Source organism: Heterodontus francisci, chromosome 26 (genome assembly GCF_036365525.1).
Source record: "Heterodontus francisci isolate sHetFra1 chromosome 26, sHetFra1.hap1, whole genome shotgun sequence".
Lineage (NCBI taxonomy): Eukaryota > Metazoa > Chordata > Chondrichthyes > Heterodontiformes > Heterodontidae > Heterodontus > Heterodontus francisci.
Genome location: NC_090396.1, coordinates 60,045,139 through 60,067,521, shown reverse-complemented (window position 1 = coordinate 60,067,521; position 22,383 = coordinate 60,045,139). Strand labels below are relative to the sequence as shown.

The 22,383-nt window shown below is 43.1% G+C and overlaps 1 protein-coding gene across 1 annotated transcript in view; it reads right to left on the bottom strand.

The window, feature by feature from the left end:
- Positions 1–22,383, bottom strand: part of LOC137384384 (dynein axonemal heavy chain 17-like) — a 1,056,876-nt gene that overhangs the window by 940,826 nt on the left and 93,667 nt on the right. The window contains exons 5-6 of the mRNA XM_068058353.1: positions 13,542–13,641; positions 13,273–13,358 (exon numbers count right to left, since the gene is read on the bottom strand). Of these exons, the coding sequence (XP_067914454.1) occupies positions 13,273–13,358; positions 13,542–13,641 (186 nt within the window). The remainder of the gene's footprint in view (positions 1–13,272; positions 13,359–13,541; positions 13,642–22,383) is intronic.

Genomic DNA, 22,383 nt, shown 5'->3' with positions numbered 1-22,383 from the left:
CTTTCTGGAATTTAACATGATAGCAGAGAATGGTTGCCTAAAGCTGATGGTTGGAAAACAAGAATTTTTTGGAGGGATAGAAAACTAAAATCTCAAGAGCTATTGTGAAAAGTATGACAGAAAGCAAGGCAGAAAGCAAGTGTAAATTGTCAGGGTATGATTACCCTCCAGTGTTCTCAGATTCTGAACCATATGACCAGTGGAAGAATGAAGTGGATATGTGGACACGGGTATGGCCTTGGCATTTTTACTTCCTACCAAAAGTAAAATCAAAAGTAAAGTGTTTTCTGAACTGGTTGCTCATCAGTTGGATACTGATTGTTACAACCTGGTGAGAAAGATGTCTAGGGGTCCCTCTCAGCCTTCACCTGGTCTTATCGTAAAGGTTTTAATTTTAAACACTGTGTTTTTAGCTCCCCCTTGGTGAATCCTTGTTCACCGCTTTCCAATTATAAGGCAAAGAAACCAGCACAAACAGGTTTTCTTAGGTTTAAAGAAGAAAAGTTGAAATTTATTAAACTTAAACTCTTATTCGGTTAATGCCTACAGATATACGCCCAAGCTAGCATGCATACACGACACACACATGCAAATAGAGACAGAAAAGAGAAGAAAAATAAAGTGGAAAAGCTTGAGGCAGTATCTAAAGAGCTGTTGTTACAGTTCTTCAAGCTCACAGATTCCATGATTGCAGGTAGATCTTGCTTTTCGTTGGGGCCCAGTAATCTTCTTAAACCTTGTTTGCTGTAGGAGACTTTTCTCTCTTGGGGTTCATGTGTCTTCAGTGGATTCAGCGGCTTGTGAGAAAGAGATGGGAGCAGACAGAAGAGTTCTTCTCAGTCCAGGAGCAAACAGACACTCTTCTGAGTTCAAACTCTCTGTGGTCAGTTCAAAAAACCCTGGAGCAGACAGTCATGTGACCAGCTGGTCTAACCAGTCCTGGATTGCATCACCGTAGCAGTCTCTGGAATGCTCCTCTTACACACAATATCTGATGATCAAGGTCTACTATGGGTTGAATGTGTCAGGGAATGGTCCTTTGTCCTTCCAAGCACTGCCTGTTAATATGCAAGTGCCTTTTCCCAGCCATGACTGATCTGTTTAATAAGCAATTTTCCCGCTCCAGCAACAGTTTAAAATCAATGCTCATGACAAAATTAATGTGCCTCATTCTTCGGAGGTGGGGGCCTAGCATGACACTGATGAAGGGTTGGATCTTCTGTTAGAATTCTTGGATGAAATTTATAAGAAAGCTGACCTATTGAATGTGTATGAGGCATGGTCAGACTTTGATAGATTTCGGAAAACAGATGGTTATTCAATGGAGGAATATATCATGGACTACAACAGACTGTATAAAAGATTGAGGAAATTCAACTTGGAGATCATTGCCAGCTTTTAAATTGCTAGATTGTGCTAGGGTGTTGCATATAGTCAGGCTCCTGGTTCTAACTGGGGTTTGGTTCCTGAACAAAGACTTACTGTTGGACCAAATGTCTGCAGCCTTAAATAAATTCCTGGGAACACAGCCTCTTCCTGCAGTCCTGGTAGAACAAGCAGGGCACTCTGCGGTGACACAAAAAATGGAGGACTCAATGTTTACTAGATTCAGAAATAATCCAGATACTAGAAGCAGGCATAGGTACAATGGAAGAGTTAAAGACAGGAGGAATGAGGATCAAAATACCTTTAGCAGGTCTGAATATTACACTGGAAGGCAGAATTGGAACAGCAATCATAGGCGAATGAATCCCAGGAATGCCCAAGGAACAGTTAATAGGTGCTTCATATGTGACTCAAAGTATGCAATGAACTGCCCTAAGCGGAGGGGCAGAGTCTTTGAAATAACACACGACAGAAAGAATTCTGAGGCAGAAGAGGAAGATACAGATGGATCTGAACACATTGTACTCGTCACAAGGAGTTTTAGTCCTGTGATGGATGTGTTATTTGTGGATTTGTTGAATGTGCTGTACTGGATAATGCTTGCACGTTGACAGTATGTGGAACTGATTGGTTACAGTGTTATCTCGATTCACTCAGTAGTAAGGATCAGCGCAAGCTTAAGGAGTATAAAAGTACTACCAGTTTTAGGTTTGGTGATGACAACATATTGAAGTCGCTGAAGAGATTAGTTATTCCATGTAAAATAGCTGGGGTAAGCCACTTTATCAGTATTGATGCAGTCTCCAGTGAGATGCCATTACTGTTGATTAAGCCTTCAATGAAAAAGGCAGCTGAAACTTGATATGGAGCATGATAAGGCAATTGTTTTTGGGAAGCCAGTGAACTTGCAGTTTACCCAATCAGGCATTATTGTACACCCTTAACAAAACCTGATATTTCTAGTCAGAGTGTCACTGACGAGGTCAGAGATATGTGTGAAAACATGAATATTATGGTAAAGAATATTGCAGCTGAAAGTCCTTTCAGCAATGGGCTTTGTGAAAGGAATCACGCAGTAGTTGATGAAATGTTAGTAAAATCTTAGCTGACCAGCCAAACTGCAAGTTGACAACTGGCCTGGCATGGACAGTTCATGTGAAGAATTTGCTTCAGATCGTTGGAGGATATAGTCCCCATCAATTGGTCAATGGGCGGAATCCCAAATTGCCTTCTGTACTGCGCGACAGTCCTCCTGCTCTAGAGGACACTACAATTAGTTCCATTTTTTCTACACATTTGAATGCTTTACATGCAGGGAGACAGGCTTTCATCAAGGCTGAGGTCTCTGAGAAAATTCGCAGACCTCTGAGGCATCGGATAAGACCATCTGAGGCGGAATTTAGTTTTGGAGATTTGGTGTATTATAAAAGAAAGGGGCATAGGGAATGGAAGGGCCTTGGTAAGGTAATCGGTTATGATGGTAAGACAGCAGTTATCAAGCATGGAAATCAAACTGTTAAGGTTCATTCCTCACAATTAATTAGGGTTCATTACAAAATCTCAGAATTTGAGCAGCTGATAGAGGGACAAGAGGCACCTTGTACCTCAAATACTCATGTGATCTGTGATGAAGGTCCTGAGACACAGAATATGGTAGAACAAAGAGTTGGATAGTAATGTAACCGACCATGACGCTCAGGAAACGGCTCTCGCATCCAAGGTCAATTGCCCCAAGTAGGTACTCAGGTGACATATATTCCAGAGGGGTCTGATAAGTAGAGGGATGCAACAATTGTGGGATGTGCAGGAAAATCTACAGGCAAGGTTAAATATTGGTTAAATGTTCAAGATGATGGTCAAGAAGCCAGAGCCATGGATTGGCAGAGTGGGGTGAAAGAGCGGAGGGTAAGAAAGCGCAGTGCGGGTCTTGATAGTGGGTCTGGAAGTGACACTTGCGTAGATCACATTCTGGAGAAAGAGCCTCCGATAAAGTGCAAGGGAGATCTTCTAGCAGTAGTTCTGAACGACATCAAAGTGCTCATAGAAGCCGTAGTTTGAACAGATTCCACAATGAAATAAAGGTGAGAGGGCAATCTCGGAACAGAACTAGAAGCAGAAGTCCTCATAACAGTAAAGTTTTAGTAGCTGCCAATAAACTTGAGTATAAACTAAAAGAGAAGCAAAACATAAGGAATTTGAGAGTTGGTGAGAGTTTGGTGTTTATTCTGATAGGGGACAGCCAGCCTGATCACATATATGGATTTGTACTGAAAAAGTCCTTCCTGATGGAATTCATAAGGCTAAAGCGAGGTTACTTGCCCGGGGTTTTGAAAAGTGACTGGGTGATACCCAATGTTAGAATGGACTCTCCCACAGCTGGAAAAGTAATCTTTTTGGCTCTTTTGACCACATATTCATGGGAGCGTAGATCCATTGATATAAAAGCTGCATTTCTGCAAGGTGATACTTTTCAGAGAGAAGTGCATCTGAAACCACTTAAAGAGGCAGCAGATGCACAAGGAAAATTATGGAAACTGAACAAATGCATCTCTGGCCTTAATGATGCTTCCAGGGTGTGGTATTTCTCAGTGAGATCTGTTTTGTTGAAAATTGGTTGTGTTCAACTAAAAGCAGATCCCGCAATGTTTAATTGGTATCAAACAGGGAAACTTTCAGGCATCTTCATGATGCATGTTCATGATTTCTTATGGGGTGATACTGTGGATTTTGAGAAATATGTTATGAATAAGATTAAGGCAGAATTTAAGATTGGGAGTCAGGTTTGTGGGGCCTTTAAATATATTGGTTTAGATATTAAGCAGAATAAGTCTGGAATAAGTTTGAATCAACAATCCTACTTAGAGAGTGTTACTCCCATCCCAGTTAAATGTGTTAGGTCATCACAGAAAAATTATGATATATCTAAAGCAGAGACTGAGCAATTGCGAAGCCTGGTGAGTCAATTAAACTGTTTGTGCTCTCAGACTAGGCCTGATGTTAGTTTTGATGTGCTGGACTTAAGCACGATGATGAAACATCCAAAAGTTGAGATTGTTTTAAGGGCAAATAGAACGTTGAAAAAACTAAATCTGGAGAAATGTATACTGAAGTCCCCATCCTTAGGTGACCCAAAGAACATGAAGCTAATAATATTTAATGATGCTTCACATGCTAATCTTGCTGACGGGTATTCAAGTGCGGCTGGCTTCATAATATTTCTGATGGGTGAAAATGGAATGTGTCCTTCAGCTTGGGAGGCTAAGACAATAAAATGGGTTGTCAAAAGCACATTAGCTGCAGAAACATTGGGCTTGTGGAGGCGGTGGATATGGGGTTCTATTTGTCAAATATTTTGGGTGAAATTCTGAATAAGGGACATATTGAAGATAGGATACCCACTGAATGTTATGTGGATAATCGTTCTTTGTGGGACAATGTTCACTCTACAAAAGGTGCGAGTGAGAAAAGACTACGTATTGACTTTGCTGGATTAAAACAAATGCTGGAGAGAAAGGAAATCTCCAAACTTCAATGGGTAGATGCAAGTCAGCAGCTATCCAATTGTTTCACAAAAATAAATGCTCTTACAAAGAAATTGATAGAGATACTAAAGGAGGGGTGACTCACAATGGAATACTTTGTACCCAATATGGAATTTATTTTAATTTATTTTGACATGTTGTTTGAGCATGTTAATGCTTTGTGCATAATATGGAATTTGTTTTAAAATGTTGTTTGAGCATATTAATCCAAGTTGTATTGTAAAATAAAGAAGGGAATCGGTTAATCTGTTAATTGTTTGTTAATGGTTTGATTTTTGCAAATGAAGGGTGTTAATTGGGGTCTTAGTTGAGCACTTATAAGCAGACACTCACTGAGACTGGTGGTGGGTTTGAGTGAGGAGCTAAATGTTTGTAATCCTTTTACTCTGCACAATAAATGTAAAACTGAGTAAATATAGGCTCCAGCATTATCCTTTCATAACAAGCTTTCTGGAATTTAACATTCTGTGCTCACGGTGGGCCCCCGAGACGGTAATGGCTGCTCCCGCAGGAACACCCCACCCGCTCTCACCAACAACACCCCCAACCCTCGTCTGCTGCCCCGGTGACTCCAATCCCACTTGCATTGGTCCAAGAGTGGCATCCATGCTGCTTCACTGGGCTGGATGCAATCCTAGCAATGCCCAGTGTTCCCCGTGGCACTGCTGAGACCGAAGAGCTGCCAGCCCTCTGATTGGCTGCCAGCTCTTGGAGGCAGGCTCCCATTTCTTAAAGGAACGGGACCCCCAGTGCCAAGCAGTTAATTCGCTGACTGCTGAAAACTGTGGCCAGGCGTCCACCAAACAGCTGAAGCGGAGTTGCCCCGGCTCTGCAGCCCAGGTTGGCGCGCATCCCGCGCCAACAAAATTCAGCCCATTCTCTGCATTGTAACATTTTCTTCAAGCTATCCTGTGGAAACTTAGGGCGAAATTTTATGAGCGCACAGAGCAGCTGCCACTGCGATATTTTGTGCAGGGACTCATTTAAATGGAGGGGGCGGAACGGCCACCGCCAATGACATAGAGGGGGAAGCCGCTCCATCCTCGGCAATGGCATCTGGCGACATTTTTAAAGGGCTTCAATCCCTGACAGATGATTTGAATGTTTAAAGGGTACATGACCTTGAATTTAAATGAAGATAGTAAAGTACACATCAAAGCCCCTCTTCCACCTCCCATCCCCAATCATCAGCCATACATTTATTTCCCTTACCAACCACCCCCCCCACCCCACCGAAAAACCATTTTCGCCAGTCCCGACCTTTCACCCCCAAACTTTATGATCTTTGCCCTTCAACCCTTCCCACCATCCCCTCAGCCAATGGAATATGTTTTCTCTGCTTCCCCCTCCCGATCTGAAAATTAAACTCCTCCCCACCAGTGCCTCGCCTTGAATCCTCAAACGGGTGTCATGTAGGTCCCCACCTGCCAAGAATGGGGCACATTAATTTCACCACATGCACATTGATTTTTAAACAGTTACTGGAGTAAAGAAAGAACATGTTTTTAAAAAAAACACCCAAACCTGATCTAGAAAGACATTTGCATAGTAACAGACAATACTTGGAAAGAACAAAGGGGCCACTCCCTGCTCCAATTTAATCCACAATGGACTTTTGATTACCAGACGGTGAAGATGGAGAAGCTCGCATTCCAGGTTGACTGCTAAGATGCTCCCAATACACAGAAGAGACCTGGTCAAACCAGTCAGTCATGTGATCACCTGCTGGCCAACTAGGGGAGTTTTAAATTGGAGAAAGAGTGCTTGAAGTCAGAAAGCTGTTTGTTCCTGGACTCGAAAAGTCCTCTCTTTTGTCTGCTCTCAGCTCGCTCTCACCAGCTTCAGAATCCATTGAAAGCACATGAACCCCAAGAGAGAAAAGTCTCCTACAGTGAACAAAGTTTAAAAAGAATACGGGGCCCCAATGAAAAGCAAGCTCGACCGTCAAGCCAGGACTATAACGAGCTCAAAGCACAGTAACAAAAAACCCCTTCTGAGATTGCATCAAACCTTTTCAGTTTATTTTTCTTCTGCTCTTTCCTGTCTCTATTTGCATGTGCGTATCATGTATGCATGCTAGCGTGGGCGCGGCATGTATCCGTAGGCAGTTAACCAAATTAGAGTTTAAGTTTTAATAAATTTCACTTTTCTTCTTTCAACCTAAGAAAGCCTGTTTGTGCTCATTTCTTTGCCTTGTAATTGGAAAGCAGTGAACAAGGATTCACCAAGGGGGAGCTCAAAACACAGTGTGTTTAAAATTAAATGGCTTACAAGGGAAATTAGAGATAGCATTAGATCCAAGGAAGAGGCATACAAATTCGCCAGAAAAAACAACAGACCTGAGGATTGGGAGCAGTTTAGAATTCAGCAAAGGAGGACCAAGGGATTGATTAAGGGGAAAATAGAGTACGAAAGTAAGCTTGCGGGGAACATAAAAACTGACTGTAAAAGTTTCTATAGGTATGTGAAGAGAAAAAGATTGGTGAAGACAAATGTAGGTCCCTTACAGGCAGAAACAGGGGAATTTATTATGGGGAACAAAGAAATGGCTGACCAACTAAATGCATACTTTGGTTCTGTCTTCACAAAAGAGGACACAAATATCATACTAGAAATGTTGGGGAACACAGGGTTTAGTGAGAGGGAGGAACTGAAGGAAATCAGTATCAGTAGAGAAATGGTGTTGGGGAAATTGATGGGATTGAAGGCCGATAAATCCCCAGGGCCTGATAATCTACATACCAGAGTACTTAAGGAAGTGGCCCTAGAAATAGTGGATGCATTGGTGGTCATCTTCCAAGATTCTATAAACCCTGGAACAGTTCCTACAGATTGGAGGGTAGCTAATGTAACCCCACTATTTAAAAAGGGAGATAGAGAAAACAGGGCATTATAGACCAGTCAGCCTGACGTCAGTAGTGGAGAAGATTCTAGAGTCCATTATAAAAGATTTTATAGCAAAGCACTTGGAGAACAGTGGTAGAATCGGACAGCGTTAGCATGGATTTACAAAAGGGAAATCACGCTTGACAAATTTACTAGAATTCTTCGAGGATGTAACTAGTCGAGTTGATGAGGGGGAGCCAGTTGATGTGGTTTATTTGGACTTTCAGAAGGCTTTCGACAAAGTCCCACATAAGAGATTAGCGTGCAAAATTAAAGCGCATGGGATTGGGGGTAGTTTATTGCGATGGATAGAAAATTGGTTGGCAGACAGGAAGCAAAGAGTAGGAATAAATGGGTCTTTTTCCAAATGGCAGGCAGTGACCAGTGGGGTACCACACGGATCGGTGCTAGGACCCCAGCTATTCACAATATATATTAATGCTTTAGATGAGAGAACTAAATGTAATATCTCCAAATTTGCAGATGATACAAAACTGGGTGGGAGGGTGAGTTGTGAGGAGGATGCAGAGAGGCTTCAGGGTGATTTGGACAAGTTAAGTGAGTGGGAAAATGCATGGCAGATGCAGTATAATGTGGATAAATGTGAGGTTATCCACCTTGGTAGCAAAAACAGAAAGGCAGATTATCTGAAGGGCTACAAACAGAGAGGGGAATATGCAACGAGACCTGGGTGTTCTCATACACCAGTCACTGAAGGTAAGCATGCAGGTGCAACAGGCAGGAAAAAAGGCAAATAGTACGTTGGCATTCATAGCAAGAGGATTCGACTACAGGAGCAGGGATGTCTTGCTGCAATTATACAGGGCCTTGGTGAGGCAACGCCTGAAATATTGTGTGCAGTTTTGGTCTCCTTATCTGAGAAAGGATGTTCTTGCTATAGAGGGAGAGCAGCGAAGGTTTACCAGACTGATTCCTGGGATGGCGGGACTGATGTATGAGGAGAAATTGAGTCGGTTAGGATTATATTCGTCGGAGTTCAGAAGAGTGAGGTGGGGATCTCATAGAAACCTATAAAATTCTAACAGAACTTGACAGGATAGATGCAGGAAGGATGCTCCCAATGGTGGGGGAGTCCAGAACCAGGGGTCATAGTCTAAGGAAACAGGGTAAACCTTTCAGGACTGAATATCGGTGTGTGTCCAGGTAAGTTAATTAACATGTATTTGCATGAATTGTATTTGGCAAATGAAGGCTCCGCCGCCATGCGGCGGCAGGGCCGCACCAAGGCCTCACCACTGCCGGTAAAATGCGACAGAGCCTTCTCGGCGTCGGCGGTCAAGGCGGGCTCTCCCTGAAGAATGTTCTGGGTCCCCCCCGCCACGACCCCCGGCATTGGATGGCTGATAAAATTCAACCCTTAATGTGAGGCAGAGAAGCGAAGGAGCAAAGGATGTGGTGTGTTAGGTTAATGAATATACCGACTGTGTGAGACCAGAACACAAAGTGTGATGGACCTAGAAACATAGGAATTAGGAGCAGGAGTAGGCCATTTGGTCCATTGAGCCTGTTCCGCCATTTGATAAGAACACGTTTGATCTGATTGTGATCTCTACTCCACTTTCCTGTCAGCCCCCCATAACCCTTGACTCCCTTGTCAATTGAAAATCTATCTAACTCAGTCTTGAATAAATTCAATGACCTAATGCTATCTGGGGAAGAGAATTCCACAGACCAACAACCCTCTGAGAGAAAAAAATTTTGATCTCTGTCATAAGAGGGAGACCTCTTATTCTTAAACTGTGTCCCCTCATTCTAGTCTCCACAAGAGGAAACATCCTCGCAGTATCCACTCTTTCAAGTTCCCTCAGGATCTTGTATGTTTCAATAAGATCACCTTTCATTCTTCTGAACTCCAACGAGTATATGCCCAACCAGTTCAACCTTTCTTCATAAGATAAGCCCTTCATCCCTGGAATGAGTCGCGTGAACCTCCTCTGATCTGCTTTAAACGCAATCATATCCTTTTTCAAATAAGGACACTAAAACTGTACACAGTACTCCAGGCCCTGTACAGCTGCAGTAATACATCCCACTTTCATACTTGCTTCCCCTTGCAATAAATGCCAACATTCCATTTGCATTACTACTTATTTGTTGTACCTGCATATTAATTTTTTGTGATTCTTGTACCCGGGCACCCAGATCCTTGCGTACCACCGAGTTCTGTCATCTCTCTCCATTTAAATAGTTTACTGCTTTTCTATTCTTCCTGCCAAAGTGGACAAGTTCACATTTTCCCACAGTATACTCCATTTGCCAAATGTTTACTCACGTAATGTATCTATATCCCTTTGTAGAATCTTTACCTCCTTTTGACAACTTACTTTCCTTCCTATCTTCTGTCATTGGCAAATTTAGCTACCATACATTCAGTCCCTTCATCCAAGTCATTGATATAGATTGTAAATAGTTGAGTCCCCAGCACTGATCCCTGTGGCACACCACTAGCTACAGCTAGCCAACCCAAAAAAGACCCATTTATCCCTACTCTCTGCTTCCTGATAGCTAACCAATCCTTTATCCATGCTAATATATTACCCCCTACACCACGTGCTCTTATCTTGTGTAGTAGCCTTTGATGTGACACCTTATCAAATGCCTTTTGGAAAACCAAGTACACCGCATCTACAGGTTCCCCTTTATCTAACTTGCATGTTACTTCCTCAAAGAACTTTAATAAATTAAACAAGATATCCCTTTCATAAAACCATGTTGACTCTGTCTGGGCGGCACAGTGGCGCAGTGGTTAGCACCGCAGCCTCACAGCTCCAGGGACCCGGGTTCGATTCCGGGTACTGCCTGTGTGGAGTTTGCAAGTTCTCCCTGTGTCTGCGTGGGTTTTCTCCGGGTGCTCCGGTTTCCTCCCACAAGCCAAAAGACTTGCAGGTTGATAGGTAAATTGGCCATTATAAATTGCCCCTCGTATAGGTAGGTGGTAGGGAAATATAGGGACAGGTGGGGATGTGGTAGGAATATGGGATTAGTGTAGGATTAGTATAAATGGGTGGTTGATGTTCGGCACAGACTCGGTGGGCCGAAGGGCCTGTTTCAGTGCTGTATCTCTAATCTAATAATGATTTTTTAAGTGTCCTGCTATGATCTTCTTAATAATAGATTCTACCATTTTCCCTATAACAGTTGTTACGCTAACTGGCCTATAGTTTCTTGCTTTGTGTCTCTCTCCTTTCCTGAATAAAAGTGTTACATTTTCTATTTTCCAATCCTCTGGGAACCTTCCAGAATTTAAGGAATTTTGGAAGATTATAACCAATGCCTCTACTTTCTCTGCAGCCACTTGTTTTTCGACCCTAGGATGCAGGCCATCTGGCTCTGGGGACCTGTCAACCTTCAGGTCTGATCGTTTTCCAAGCACCTATTCCCTGGTGATGGTGATTGTTTTAAGTTCCTCCCTCCCTTCCACCTTTTGATTTTCAAGTATCTTTGGGAAGTTTTCTAAGTCTTCTACAGTGAAAACAGGCACAAAAGATCTGCAGATCATCAAAGAGCAGATGGCTGATTAAAACTATCTTGGACACAGAATATGCTGCTTTGTTCTGTAAAGAAGTTTTGAACCAGCAGAATAGACGCAGAAGGAAAAATGTGTTGAACCAAGGAACACAGACTTAAATGTCATTAAGTGTAGAAACAAAAGATCAAGCTCATACGACCCCCAAAGGTCCACTGGCTGAGGCTGTGTCACCAATAACAAGAGACTGCATACCCAGAGCCAGAATCGGCTTGCCAGATCCTAACAACAATGCAGTAAAACCAAGAAACAAGCAGTGACAAACTGGGTAGATATAAGAAGATTCTTGGGCCCACCCAAGTTTCTAACCAATGGTGGAGATGAAGAAACCATCCACAAAGAAGGGGGCCAAAGACTTGCATGGATACACCTCCAAAGATCGAAGCTGCTGAACACTTATTGATTCAGGGTTTAAGTAATCCAAGGAGCTCCAATACAAAACAGAAAAGTTCTAAGTCAGGACAGGTTAAAAAGAAAAAGAATGAATGGTCAACTCGGAATGCGCTTTACATGTAGTATTTGAATTTCTTTCAAAGAACAGGGAAGTCTATACCTATCATAGAGAATTGCACATTCTTCTATGTTCACTCAATTAGGAGCATATCATAATAGAATTAAACTGGCAAAACAAATCTCATAACTGACAGTTTCTACCAGTTTGCAACACAGCAGGAAAGTGCTTATTATCCTCAGCTAATGAGAAAGCAATGTTCACTAATACTAAATATTGTTCTAAGTCTGTACCTTTTAGATCCCTTTAAAAAGAAACTCTCTTCAATTTGCATACAGAATGAGTTTACCTTGAGTTTACTTTTTACCCCAAAAGGAAGAAATAGTCGTCTTATTATTAGGCAGGGTACGTTGAAACAGCTTTATCTTGTGAATATATCACTAAATACAATATGGTATCTTATTTGTTCCTGGAAAGCTAGAGAATATGCCCCATCTAAAACAATCCAAAAAAGTTTAAAGGTAATCTGCCTTATATTGAAGCAATGATATAAAATTGTGGAGGGAAGGTCACTTAACACTGATGTGCTGTAATTCTTTCTTTTAAAAAAAAGTTCCTGGTGATTCTCTCTCATGTGATGAAGGCAATTTCTAGCTCTATGTGCACACTGAACACACGAAGAAGCATTTTGTTTACCTTTTGACTGTTGCTGGCCCTTTTAGAGAAATGAACCAACTTGTCAGCCTTGGCGAACAATACATCTATCACCTTCTCAATGCTCTTAAGCCAACAGCTATCATTATCTCACTGATAAGCCTAATCCTCAAATTATATAAAATAATTAGCATTGGTCAATAGAGCTTTTTAATGTGCCTAAACATCCATCACTGGCATACACTGGTTGTAACAACAACTACTTGCGTTTATATGCTACCTTAATGTAGTAAAACATCCAAAGTCACTTTGCAGGTGTGTTATCAAACAAAACTTGATACCAAGCCACATCAGGAGATGTTAGGATAAGTGACCAAAAGTTAGGTCAACAAGTTAGGTTTCAGGAGGGTCATAAAGGACAAGCAGAGAGAGAGGGAGTCAGAGGGAATTTCAGAGCTTAGGGCCTATATACAGCTGAAGACATGGCCACCAATAATGGGGGCAAAACAAGGGTACCCAAGAGGCACAGTATTTCACAGAAAAATGAACAGTTTACACCAAGTCAAACCTGGAATTAGTGGACTTAATAATCATACCATGGCAGTGACAGAAGTGAATCGTGCAGTACAGGGCCTATGATAAAGAATGCTAACTGTATTATGAGTCTGTTGCAATCGTTATTAAACCATGATTAACTGAAGTTTTCTGGAGTGCCAATTGCCTCCAATATTGACATCTCCCAACACATTCCCTAAGAAAGTATTGATAGTTCCTAGATTATTTTCCCCCAAGGAGATTCTGCTTACCTCAGAATATTCTGTTTGTTCTAAATCATCTATTAAGGACTTGAGAGGTATCAGGTACAAAACAATATCACTTGCCTCTTCCAGGCCTATATTTAACAAAGACAGCACACAACAAAAAAAGAATTGAAATTAGTTGCACAGTACCTTTAGCTCACAAGTATACATAACTAATCACATATCATTTCTCTAATACAAAAGTAAAGCGTAATGCATGTATTTATTATACAGTGCAGACTTACATAATCAAATTCTTGTTACATTGTTAGTACCTGCTCTGACATCATCATAAAGGGTTTTCAGGGCTGGCCAATAACTGCTCTTGGCTTTTTCTAGAACTTCAGTAATTTTGCGCACTTTAGGCATCCACAACTGAAATACACAAATATTTTTTATATGATGAAAGCTGCATATTTTACAATATTATTTCTGCTACCTATGCAACACAAGTTTTTTTTAGAAATGCAAGACAAAAAGTCTTTCATATATTTATTTAGAGATACAGCACTGAAACAGGCCCTTTAGCCCACCGAGTCTGTGCCAACCAACAACCACCCATTTATACTAATCCTACATTAATCCCATATTCCCTACCACATCCCCAACATTCTCCTACCACCTACCTACACTAGGGGAAATTTACAATGGCCAATTTACCTATCAACCTGCAAGTCTTTGGCTGTGGGAGGAAACCGGAGCACCTGGCGGAAACCCACGCGGTCACAGGGAGAACTTGCAAACTCCACACAGGCAGTACCCAGAACTGAACCTGGGTCGCTGGAGCTGTGAGGCTGCGGTGCTAACCACTGCGCCGCCCATATATATTTATGTAGACAAAAGTTATTAATAAATCATAGAATGTTGCAATATAAGCTTGGAGAATCAAGACTGGGTTGAGCTGTTGAGCTGTTCTTGAGTTATTGCTGAACATTTTTTCTCTACCAAGTGAGAACCTCCCACTGTTCCAAATCTCTTTACCCTCACATTCTCTATTTTTCTCACACTTTCTGTAATTTCCATTGTTGCTCACAGCTGATGCCTTTTGCCTTTGCCCATTATCCTGGCCCCGCCCATCTCCCGTCCCCTCAGTTGTCACATGATCAACCCAAACCTCTTTCAGGCGTCTGTGCCAAGCTGAGCCTCTACTACCCTCCAGGCAATTGGCAGGATTTTATTACATTTGTGGCACTATTTCCTGGGTTTTATCGCCTTCAAATCTTTTCTGCTTTTCTCCCGGCTTGCTAGTAGCATGCCTGAGAGAATAATGCTCAATTCTGACATTCTCCCAAAAACTCTGTGGGAGCCTTAATGATCTTACGAAGGCTTGTCTGGTAAGGATTCCATGGTATTATTCGAAGGAGATGCGAGAACTCTCCCGGTGTCCAAGTTAACTTACCTCCCTTAAATCAACACCAAGAAACAGATTAAGTGGTCTTTCATCTTATTGCTATTTATGACATTTGGCTCAGAACCAAATAGCTACTGCATTTCTCCACAGAACAGCAGCCATACTTAAAGTCATTAATAGCAAGTGAATTCAACATATACTCCATTTCCAATCTTTCTTGGCCTTTCCAAAGTCCTTGAATGTGGTGTCTCTCAGATCTGTAACCAGCTTTCCTGCACTTCCCTGCATGAATCTCTCCAATCAGCTTTCCACCCCTACCAGAGCACTGACAGTGAGTTTAAGCAAAGTTACAAAACACATTCTGAGACTGTAACAATGCTGCATCATCCTTCATTGCCCTCCTCAAACTCTACATCCGCATCCAACCAGTGCACCTTTGGCAATAATTATTCTTCCCACACCTAAATTGTCACCTCAGAAATCCCCAAAAATCAATCCTGGCTCCCTGCTCTACATGTAGCATCTTGGCAACATTATCCATTAGAACATAGGAAGCAGGAGTAGGCCATTCGGCCCCTCAAGCCTGCTCCATCATTCAACTAGATCATGGCTAATCTTCTCCCTCAATGCCATTTCCCACACCATCCCCATATCCTTGATGTCTTTAAAATCTAGAAATCTATCAATCTCTGTCTTGAATATACTGAATGACTGAGCCTCCACAGCCCTCTGGGGTAGAGAATTCCAAAGATTCAACACCCACTGAGTGAAGAAATTACTCCTCCTCTCCATGCTAAATGGCCTACCTCTTATTCTGAGACTGTGGGCTGGTTTTACTGGGCCCACAACGTTGTCTCCGTGGTGGGGGGGGTAGGGGCAGAGGATGGTTCTGGCAGAGGCCCAACATTGGGAGGGCCCAGCCTGATCCTCCCGGCGGTGGCGATGCTCCATGGTGGTTCCCCTGCCGCTGGACAATTAACATAAACTTACCTTGAATCTTCTGGGCCCACCGCGATATCCAGGGTGGCGGCCGTCACTCCTGCACCTTCACTTCTCCGTCTGGGGAAAGCAGGCGTTAACACTGGTGGTGGGGGGGGTGGTGGTGCAGTGGGAGTTAAGATTTTTGTGTGGGGGAGGGGGGAAATGGGGTCAAATAAATGTAGAGTGTAGGGGATGGTGGGAAGGGGTGAACTTTGAACTTTGTACAGTCTTGGGGAGGGAAGGTTACATTTCAAAGGTGTTTTGGGGGAGGGGAAGTACAAATACAAAATATAATTGTTTTGGGGGATGGGAAAGGGGCATTGCAATTTTATTTGGTAAATTTTGGGGGGGTGCTTCTTTAAAAATTCAGATTTGCCAGCAGGGCTGGCTGCCCTTTAAAAATGGCAGCAGCAACTGCGCACAGGCAGCTGACACCATTGCCAGCGTCAGACAGCCTGCCCCCTCCGTGTGATCTGCGATGCACGGCTCGCCATTTTGTTTGCCTACCACCAGGAGCAGCGGCAGGCTCTTAAAATCCCAGCCTGTGTCCCTTGGCTCCAGACACTCCCAGCCTGGGGAAACAACCTGCCTGCATATTCTCCAGTTATGGGGGAATCTACTTCCACATATATGCCAATTGTACATTGAGTTCAATTTCTCAACTACATCCGTCAAACCCTCCAATGCCTCTGTGCTGTCAGGTTGCTAACCATTAGGGACTACTCCTGCAATCAACTCCATCCCCCTATCCAGTTTCCGCCTCAAGCTGAACCACTGCTGTTCAACCCTGTGTTCAATTTCTGACCCAAACTGTTTTTTTTATTCGTCCATGGGATGTGGGCATTACTGGCAGGACCAGCATTTGTTACCCATCCCTAATTGCCTTCGGGAACTGCTGCAGTCTGTACACTGCAGATATATTCACAATAAAGTTAGGCCATATGTTGATCTGGTTTTCCTAAGTGCAGACAGCACCTCGGTCAAACTAATTTACAGAGGAGGCTCAAACAGGTGTTAAGCCCCTTATTTGCATATGGAAAACACTTATGCCTGTTTCAGACATGAGCAAGATAACACTGAAGCTGGATTATCAAATCACAAGTTTAGTATAGGTGAAAGTAGCTTTTCAGGTGACCTCAATTCAGCTAACCATTTAGGAAGAGTCCACAATTAACCCATCAAAGCATCTATTGCTTAAATGATTCCACGACACTTCCCAGAAATCCAGTCATGTGTGATCCCTCTATCTAAATAACATTTTGAAATATGTATTGTTTGCTTGTTTGGATCTAATATACTTTTTTCCTAGTTTCATAATTTAGCTTTGATGTATTGTTCAGGAGTTATTATTCCTGTACTGTTTAGTACCTTACTGATAGATCTCTCAGAGCATTGCTAGGAGTTGGAGGATTAACTATTTTGTAACAATATGAGTGTTAGTGCCATGAAGGGCTTAACATCGGGGTCACTGATTTACAGCATCTGACTAAGTCAAATTCTATTTTATTAACTAGTATTTTAGTGCATTGAGAATAGAAATACACAACTCTGCCCATTGTGAAAAAAAATATATATCCCCTAATACATTATTTTATTTAGATTACTTACTACTTTGAAAGCTGAGAACACACAGCAAGACAGCATGTAAGATACATTTGTTGGAGTTAAAGATCGGAGTCCAGAAATTCCTGGGCCTAGGAGGTCAGAAGAATCCAAGTGGGAAGGACATAATTTGGAGAAGGGCACCAGTAAGAGCATTGATTGCAGTGGTTTCTGTGTTATAGGATGACAATTAACCCGGACAAATTTGAACAACAACAGAGTCAGAATATGTTGGATGGCAATGATGAGGTGTTGTTTAAGTTATTAGAGTCAAGAATAGGGAATTTTTAGCGGGGAATAATGACAGCAATTTTGAAAGGGGAGAAATGAGTCTGCAAAAAGGAAGACTGACAATGTTGATCAACTTTGGGTCAAGGAGTGGTTAAGTCAGGTGGAGCTGGGATGGACAGGATCAAAGGAGCAGGATGTGGGTCTCAGAGGATGTGATTATAGCAAGAGCTAGCAATTGGAAGGGAGATAAATTGCAGAGTGCTCTATCGTGAGCAGGAAGCGGAGAATATTAGCGACATAGGGATGGCGGGTCCAGAGAACATGTTGGCAGCCATGCAGACAGCCTTTCTTAAGAGCTGGAAAATTATCAGGCATTCAAGGACACAGGGAGAAGATAACGGAAGTCAAAAAAGGCAGTTGGCAGTGCAGAGAAGAGGTTTAGGATTGGCAGTGGAGAGAAGAGATTTAGGATTGTCAATGTCCAGGCAATTACACTTAGGATGGTCAAGGCAGATCAGGTAGTAGACAGTCAAGCTGATTGTGAGCCATGTGTGCTGGGCCTGCAGCCCTCAGATATGAAATTATGGTGGCTGTTCCAAAATGGGAGCAGCAAAGGTGGAAAGCTGTTTGAGATCTGGTAGGCCCAAGGGCATCTGAGAGGAAGGAGGGTCACTATTGAGACCAACCCTTCTGTTGAGGTCATTGGCGCTGGCAGATCAGAGAAGGAACTGGGAGTTAGAGAGTGCTAATGAAAAAGTTGAGGGAACTTTTTCCAAGGGTGGATGGTTAAAGTGCAGTGGCTTGACAGGAGCAAAGGGATGTGGATTGCAAAGAAGATAGAAAATTACCTAAAATTGCCTTATGAATGATCAAGATCTTAAGTGTGGAGGTCAAATGGTGGGAAAGTTCATGCGTGAAGACAGGAAAGTAGAAAGGTTGGAAATGAGACAGCCAATGTAAGTGTATGTGTAGATTAAATCACCAAGGATGAGGAAATTCTCAGTGCGGAGGCTAATTGCGGGCAGCAGGGACTCTTAGGAATGCTATCAGGAAAAGCTGTATCAAAAAAATCTATATGTTTTTTAAAAATCTCCCATTTTGTAATAAAAAATTGTCTTCAAAAACATGAATAAAGCTAAACCTTCAATGGCGTGAGCTCTCCCCCATATCCTGTGGCTGGTACATTTGCAGTCAGAATAATTGCTTATTCTTTGTATTGCTTCAACATCCTTGTAAATAAACTCATCTGTATTACTGTCTTCAGGCCACCACAAATGTAAATGAGTGGAGGCCCTGGAACATCCACCCACTGATACCACAAAGACTGTGGGCTAGATATTGGTGTTCCCCAGATTTTAGACATGGGGTTCACAATTCACAATGTGCCGGTTCTGAATGAGGTAGGCAGCATACAAATTTGGTGCACCCACCTCAGCTGCATGATTGTATCACTGGGCCAAGAAGGTCCCATACTGCTTCCTTCTTCGTGCTGCCAGCTGTGTTCAGTAGGCAGCCAAACAGTGCTGTGCAGATACCATATGGTACAGCCAGCCTGCTTCTCTTAAAGGGAAACTGCACTAAATAATGTTGCTGGAAATTAAATGATGGAAAATTGAACACCAGGACACTGGAGGCATTAGTAGCAGGGCTTGGCAAAATGAGAGAAGCTGTGGTTTCGCCGGGGACAAGGAGGCCCTCAAGGCACACCCTCAGAAGGGAATGTGAACAGAGGGCCAGGAAGGATAATTCCCAGCATCTATCCTGAGGCAGCAGTCTAATCACCTCACGTGAGTGGTCAAGCTCAATGAATGTATCTTCGCATGACATCTCCTATGATCTACATCACCAACTACGTATGCTCCATCACTTAGCCAGAAGCACGCCCTGGTAAAGGCCGGCTACCCAACACGAACCCGCTGGGACCGGCATTCGGGATCAGGTCGGACACGCTCTATCACAGGTAAGTGGCTCCAATGTTAATTTAATTTTTGGACTAGAAAGGTGGTTTTGTTAGTTATTTTAAGCTTGTGCAGATTAGCAACAAAGGGAAAAACAGAAGGCAAGTTAACTTATGGTCGGGTCGGGTTGGGCGCAGGAAGAAATTGAAGGACTCGGGTCGAATGTGGTTATGTCAGGTTCGGTTCAGGTTTTTTTTTTTGCAGACTCAAGCAGGCCTTTACGCCCTGGCACTCAAGACTTATGCCTAACATCTAACATCCAGATACTCCACCATGCCCTCAAACACCTATCACACTGCCAGCCCCATTACCCACCTTTCGCTGCCTCCACATACCTACATCTATTGAGTTATGGCTTGTACATCACCCAAATCCACTGCTACACAATCGATGACATACTTCCCTATCTCTTGCAGGACAAGGTGGCACACAAAAGAAGGGAACAGAGCAGAACCAGTGGGGGAGGGGGACAAGGACGCTTGAATCTCCTGAGCCCGAGACAGGAGATGGCTCTCAGTATCATGGAGCCGGCAGTGACAGTGTCTGTTGGATCCAGCATCACTGAGAACATTGAGGATGACAATATGTTCTGTCTTATACCTCTTCTCAACTCCCAGCTCACTCTTATCCTGCTATCTGGCATGATGAGCAAGCTGTTAATGGTGTAACCATAGATCTTCTCTATAATCTTGATTTCCTGCTTTCAGACACCCAAGAACCCCCACCTGCCCAGTCACAGCAGCTCAAGGAACAAGAGAGAGAGCAACAGCACAGTATCAATGAAAAGGCTCCATCACTTGATCTGACACTTGCAATGCCCCTTTCCCACTGGCACTGCAGACAGCTCAGAGGCAAGCATACAGTTAGGATCAGCATGTGGTAAGTCATCCAGGCACGACTGGGGAGAAACTAGGCTAGGGGAAAGGATGGTTCATTTGGCAGCTCACAGAGGGTAAAATTACAGTTGAGTTCTTGATTGGGCAATATACAGGAGAGCGCTGATGGGCATGCACATCAAGATGCTGGATGCATTGGCTGGATTGCCAGACAGCCTCGTCACGGTCGAGGGGCATGGACGAGTCCGGCTCCAAGTTAGCAGAAGGCATCACCAAGAGCTTGCCCTCTCCATAGCCTTTGCTCCATCTCTTTGTTGTTCTGCAGGCAAAATGCACTGCTGCTGCTACCCCATACCTGTTGCAGCCTTTGTGTGGATAGGTTACCTAATCTGCTGCCCTCCTTGCAACAATACTCTCTGGAAAATCCAGGAACTGACCACAACACCTCTAAAGATATTCCTGGGAACTTCCAGACACTTTGCAATAGCAGAGATTCTTAAAAATTATCTTACCTGCAATTCGGGTGCCTCGCCGTTTAAACAACACTCGTGCAGGGCCCATCTTGCAGCTTCATGTTTGTTGTTTGCTGAGTGATTAACGAGTTCATTGCCTGGACCCGAGTGGTCCAAATTTGGTATCCTGGTGTCACATCAACTGGTTGGGCTGTGTGATGTCAGGATAGCATGCATTCACTGCCTTTCCACGTACATGGACGCCCCGGGTGTGCCCTTTTCCTGTGAGAATACCATACAGGCTGTGCAGAAATCAACTGGTGATGCCCACGCCCCAGAAAAACAGTGCAAGGCCCATTTTGTGCCCAGTGAGTCTTTGGAATACTGAGCTGATTTAAGTTAATATAAACTGGGAGTAAAGTTCACAAAATGCAGGATGAGAGATAATGGTGCACCTGATGGATAAAAATGAGATCCTCATGCAAAGTTAGGAAAACCAGGGTTCATCAACTGTTCCTGATGTCAGCCACTAAGTGAGATCTTCCATGTCTTTGTCTCATTGTGTTGTCTGATTATCATTTCCTCTAATAAATCTATAAGTATAATCTATGAAGGGGGAGAAAAAGACTAGGACAGTGAATAAAGGAGAAGACCTAATGAACCACAAGTTGTTAGAGTGATTGGAACCAGACAAGGGTCAAATATGTTTCATGTGTACATGCCTTGCTAATGATTGGATAGTATAATGTATACCTGCTTAGAATGTAATAGGGTAACCTAGCTATGTACAAGTAGACACAATTGGATAAAGATAAGAGAGTATGAAGTGTAACCGATTGATTGGTAAACGCAAACAAACTGTTATCTGTAAAATGGTATAAGAATGATGCTTTGTAACCACTTGGGAAGGTCGTACTCCATCTTATATGGGTACGGTCTCCCCTGCATATGCTTGCAATAAACCGGTAAACAAGGGGCTCGAGTCTCGCGGTCTATCGCGGAATCGGAGGGTGACTGAACTCCCTTTCAGTGGCGTAGTCGGCAGGATACACCCGGCCCTCTGTGAAGGCAAAAACAATTATCTGGTGAGCTTTGATTCATTTGAAAGAATACTCTCCTCTTGTTTGCATCAGACTAGAATGGAGGTCCACAGGGTGTGTCCGAACTTTAGACCTGAGACTCAGGCGGGGGGTGTACTAGGATCCTAGGGGGATGATTGGATCCCTGAGTCCACGAATAAGTTGGGACAAGTATGTCCCAGATTGAAAGGTAGAGCGTGCTCAAAATGGCAACGTCTGAGAAAACGGAAGTCAAGTTTGTCGCAGAGTGGGGAGGCGGAGGGACTATGTCTCTTCACCTCGTCCAAAAATATGGGAAACAAGTTACTGTGCCTTTTGATTCGAATGTGTGAATGTTGAAAGCCTCCATGAATGAAATGAATGTTGAAAGCCTCCACGAATGAAATGAATGTCCTTGGGATGTGCGGCTTGTGTTCTGTAGAACTGACAGTCTTTAACTCTTTGTTGTCTGGCCTTAATGTTGAAAGCATGAGTCTGTTACTTGTTCTATTTTTACACGTGTATATTTTGTGGGAACCTTGAGTCATGTTTTGGTAGTGAACTAGCTGAACCTGTGTGCTCCTTGGCATCGGGACAGGGAATTTGACACAGATTTTGGTACTTTGAATTCATAACCTATTACAGGAA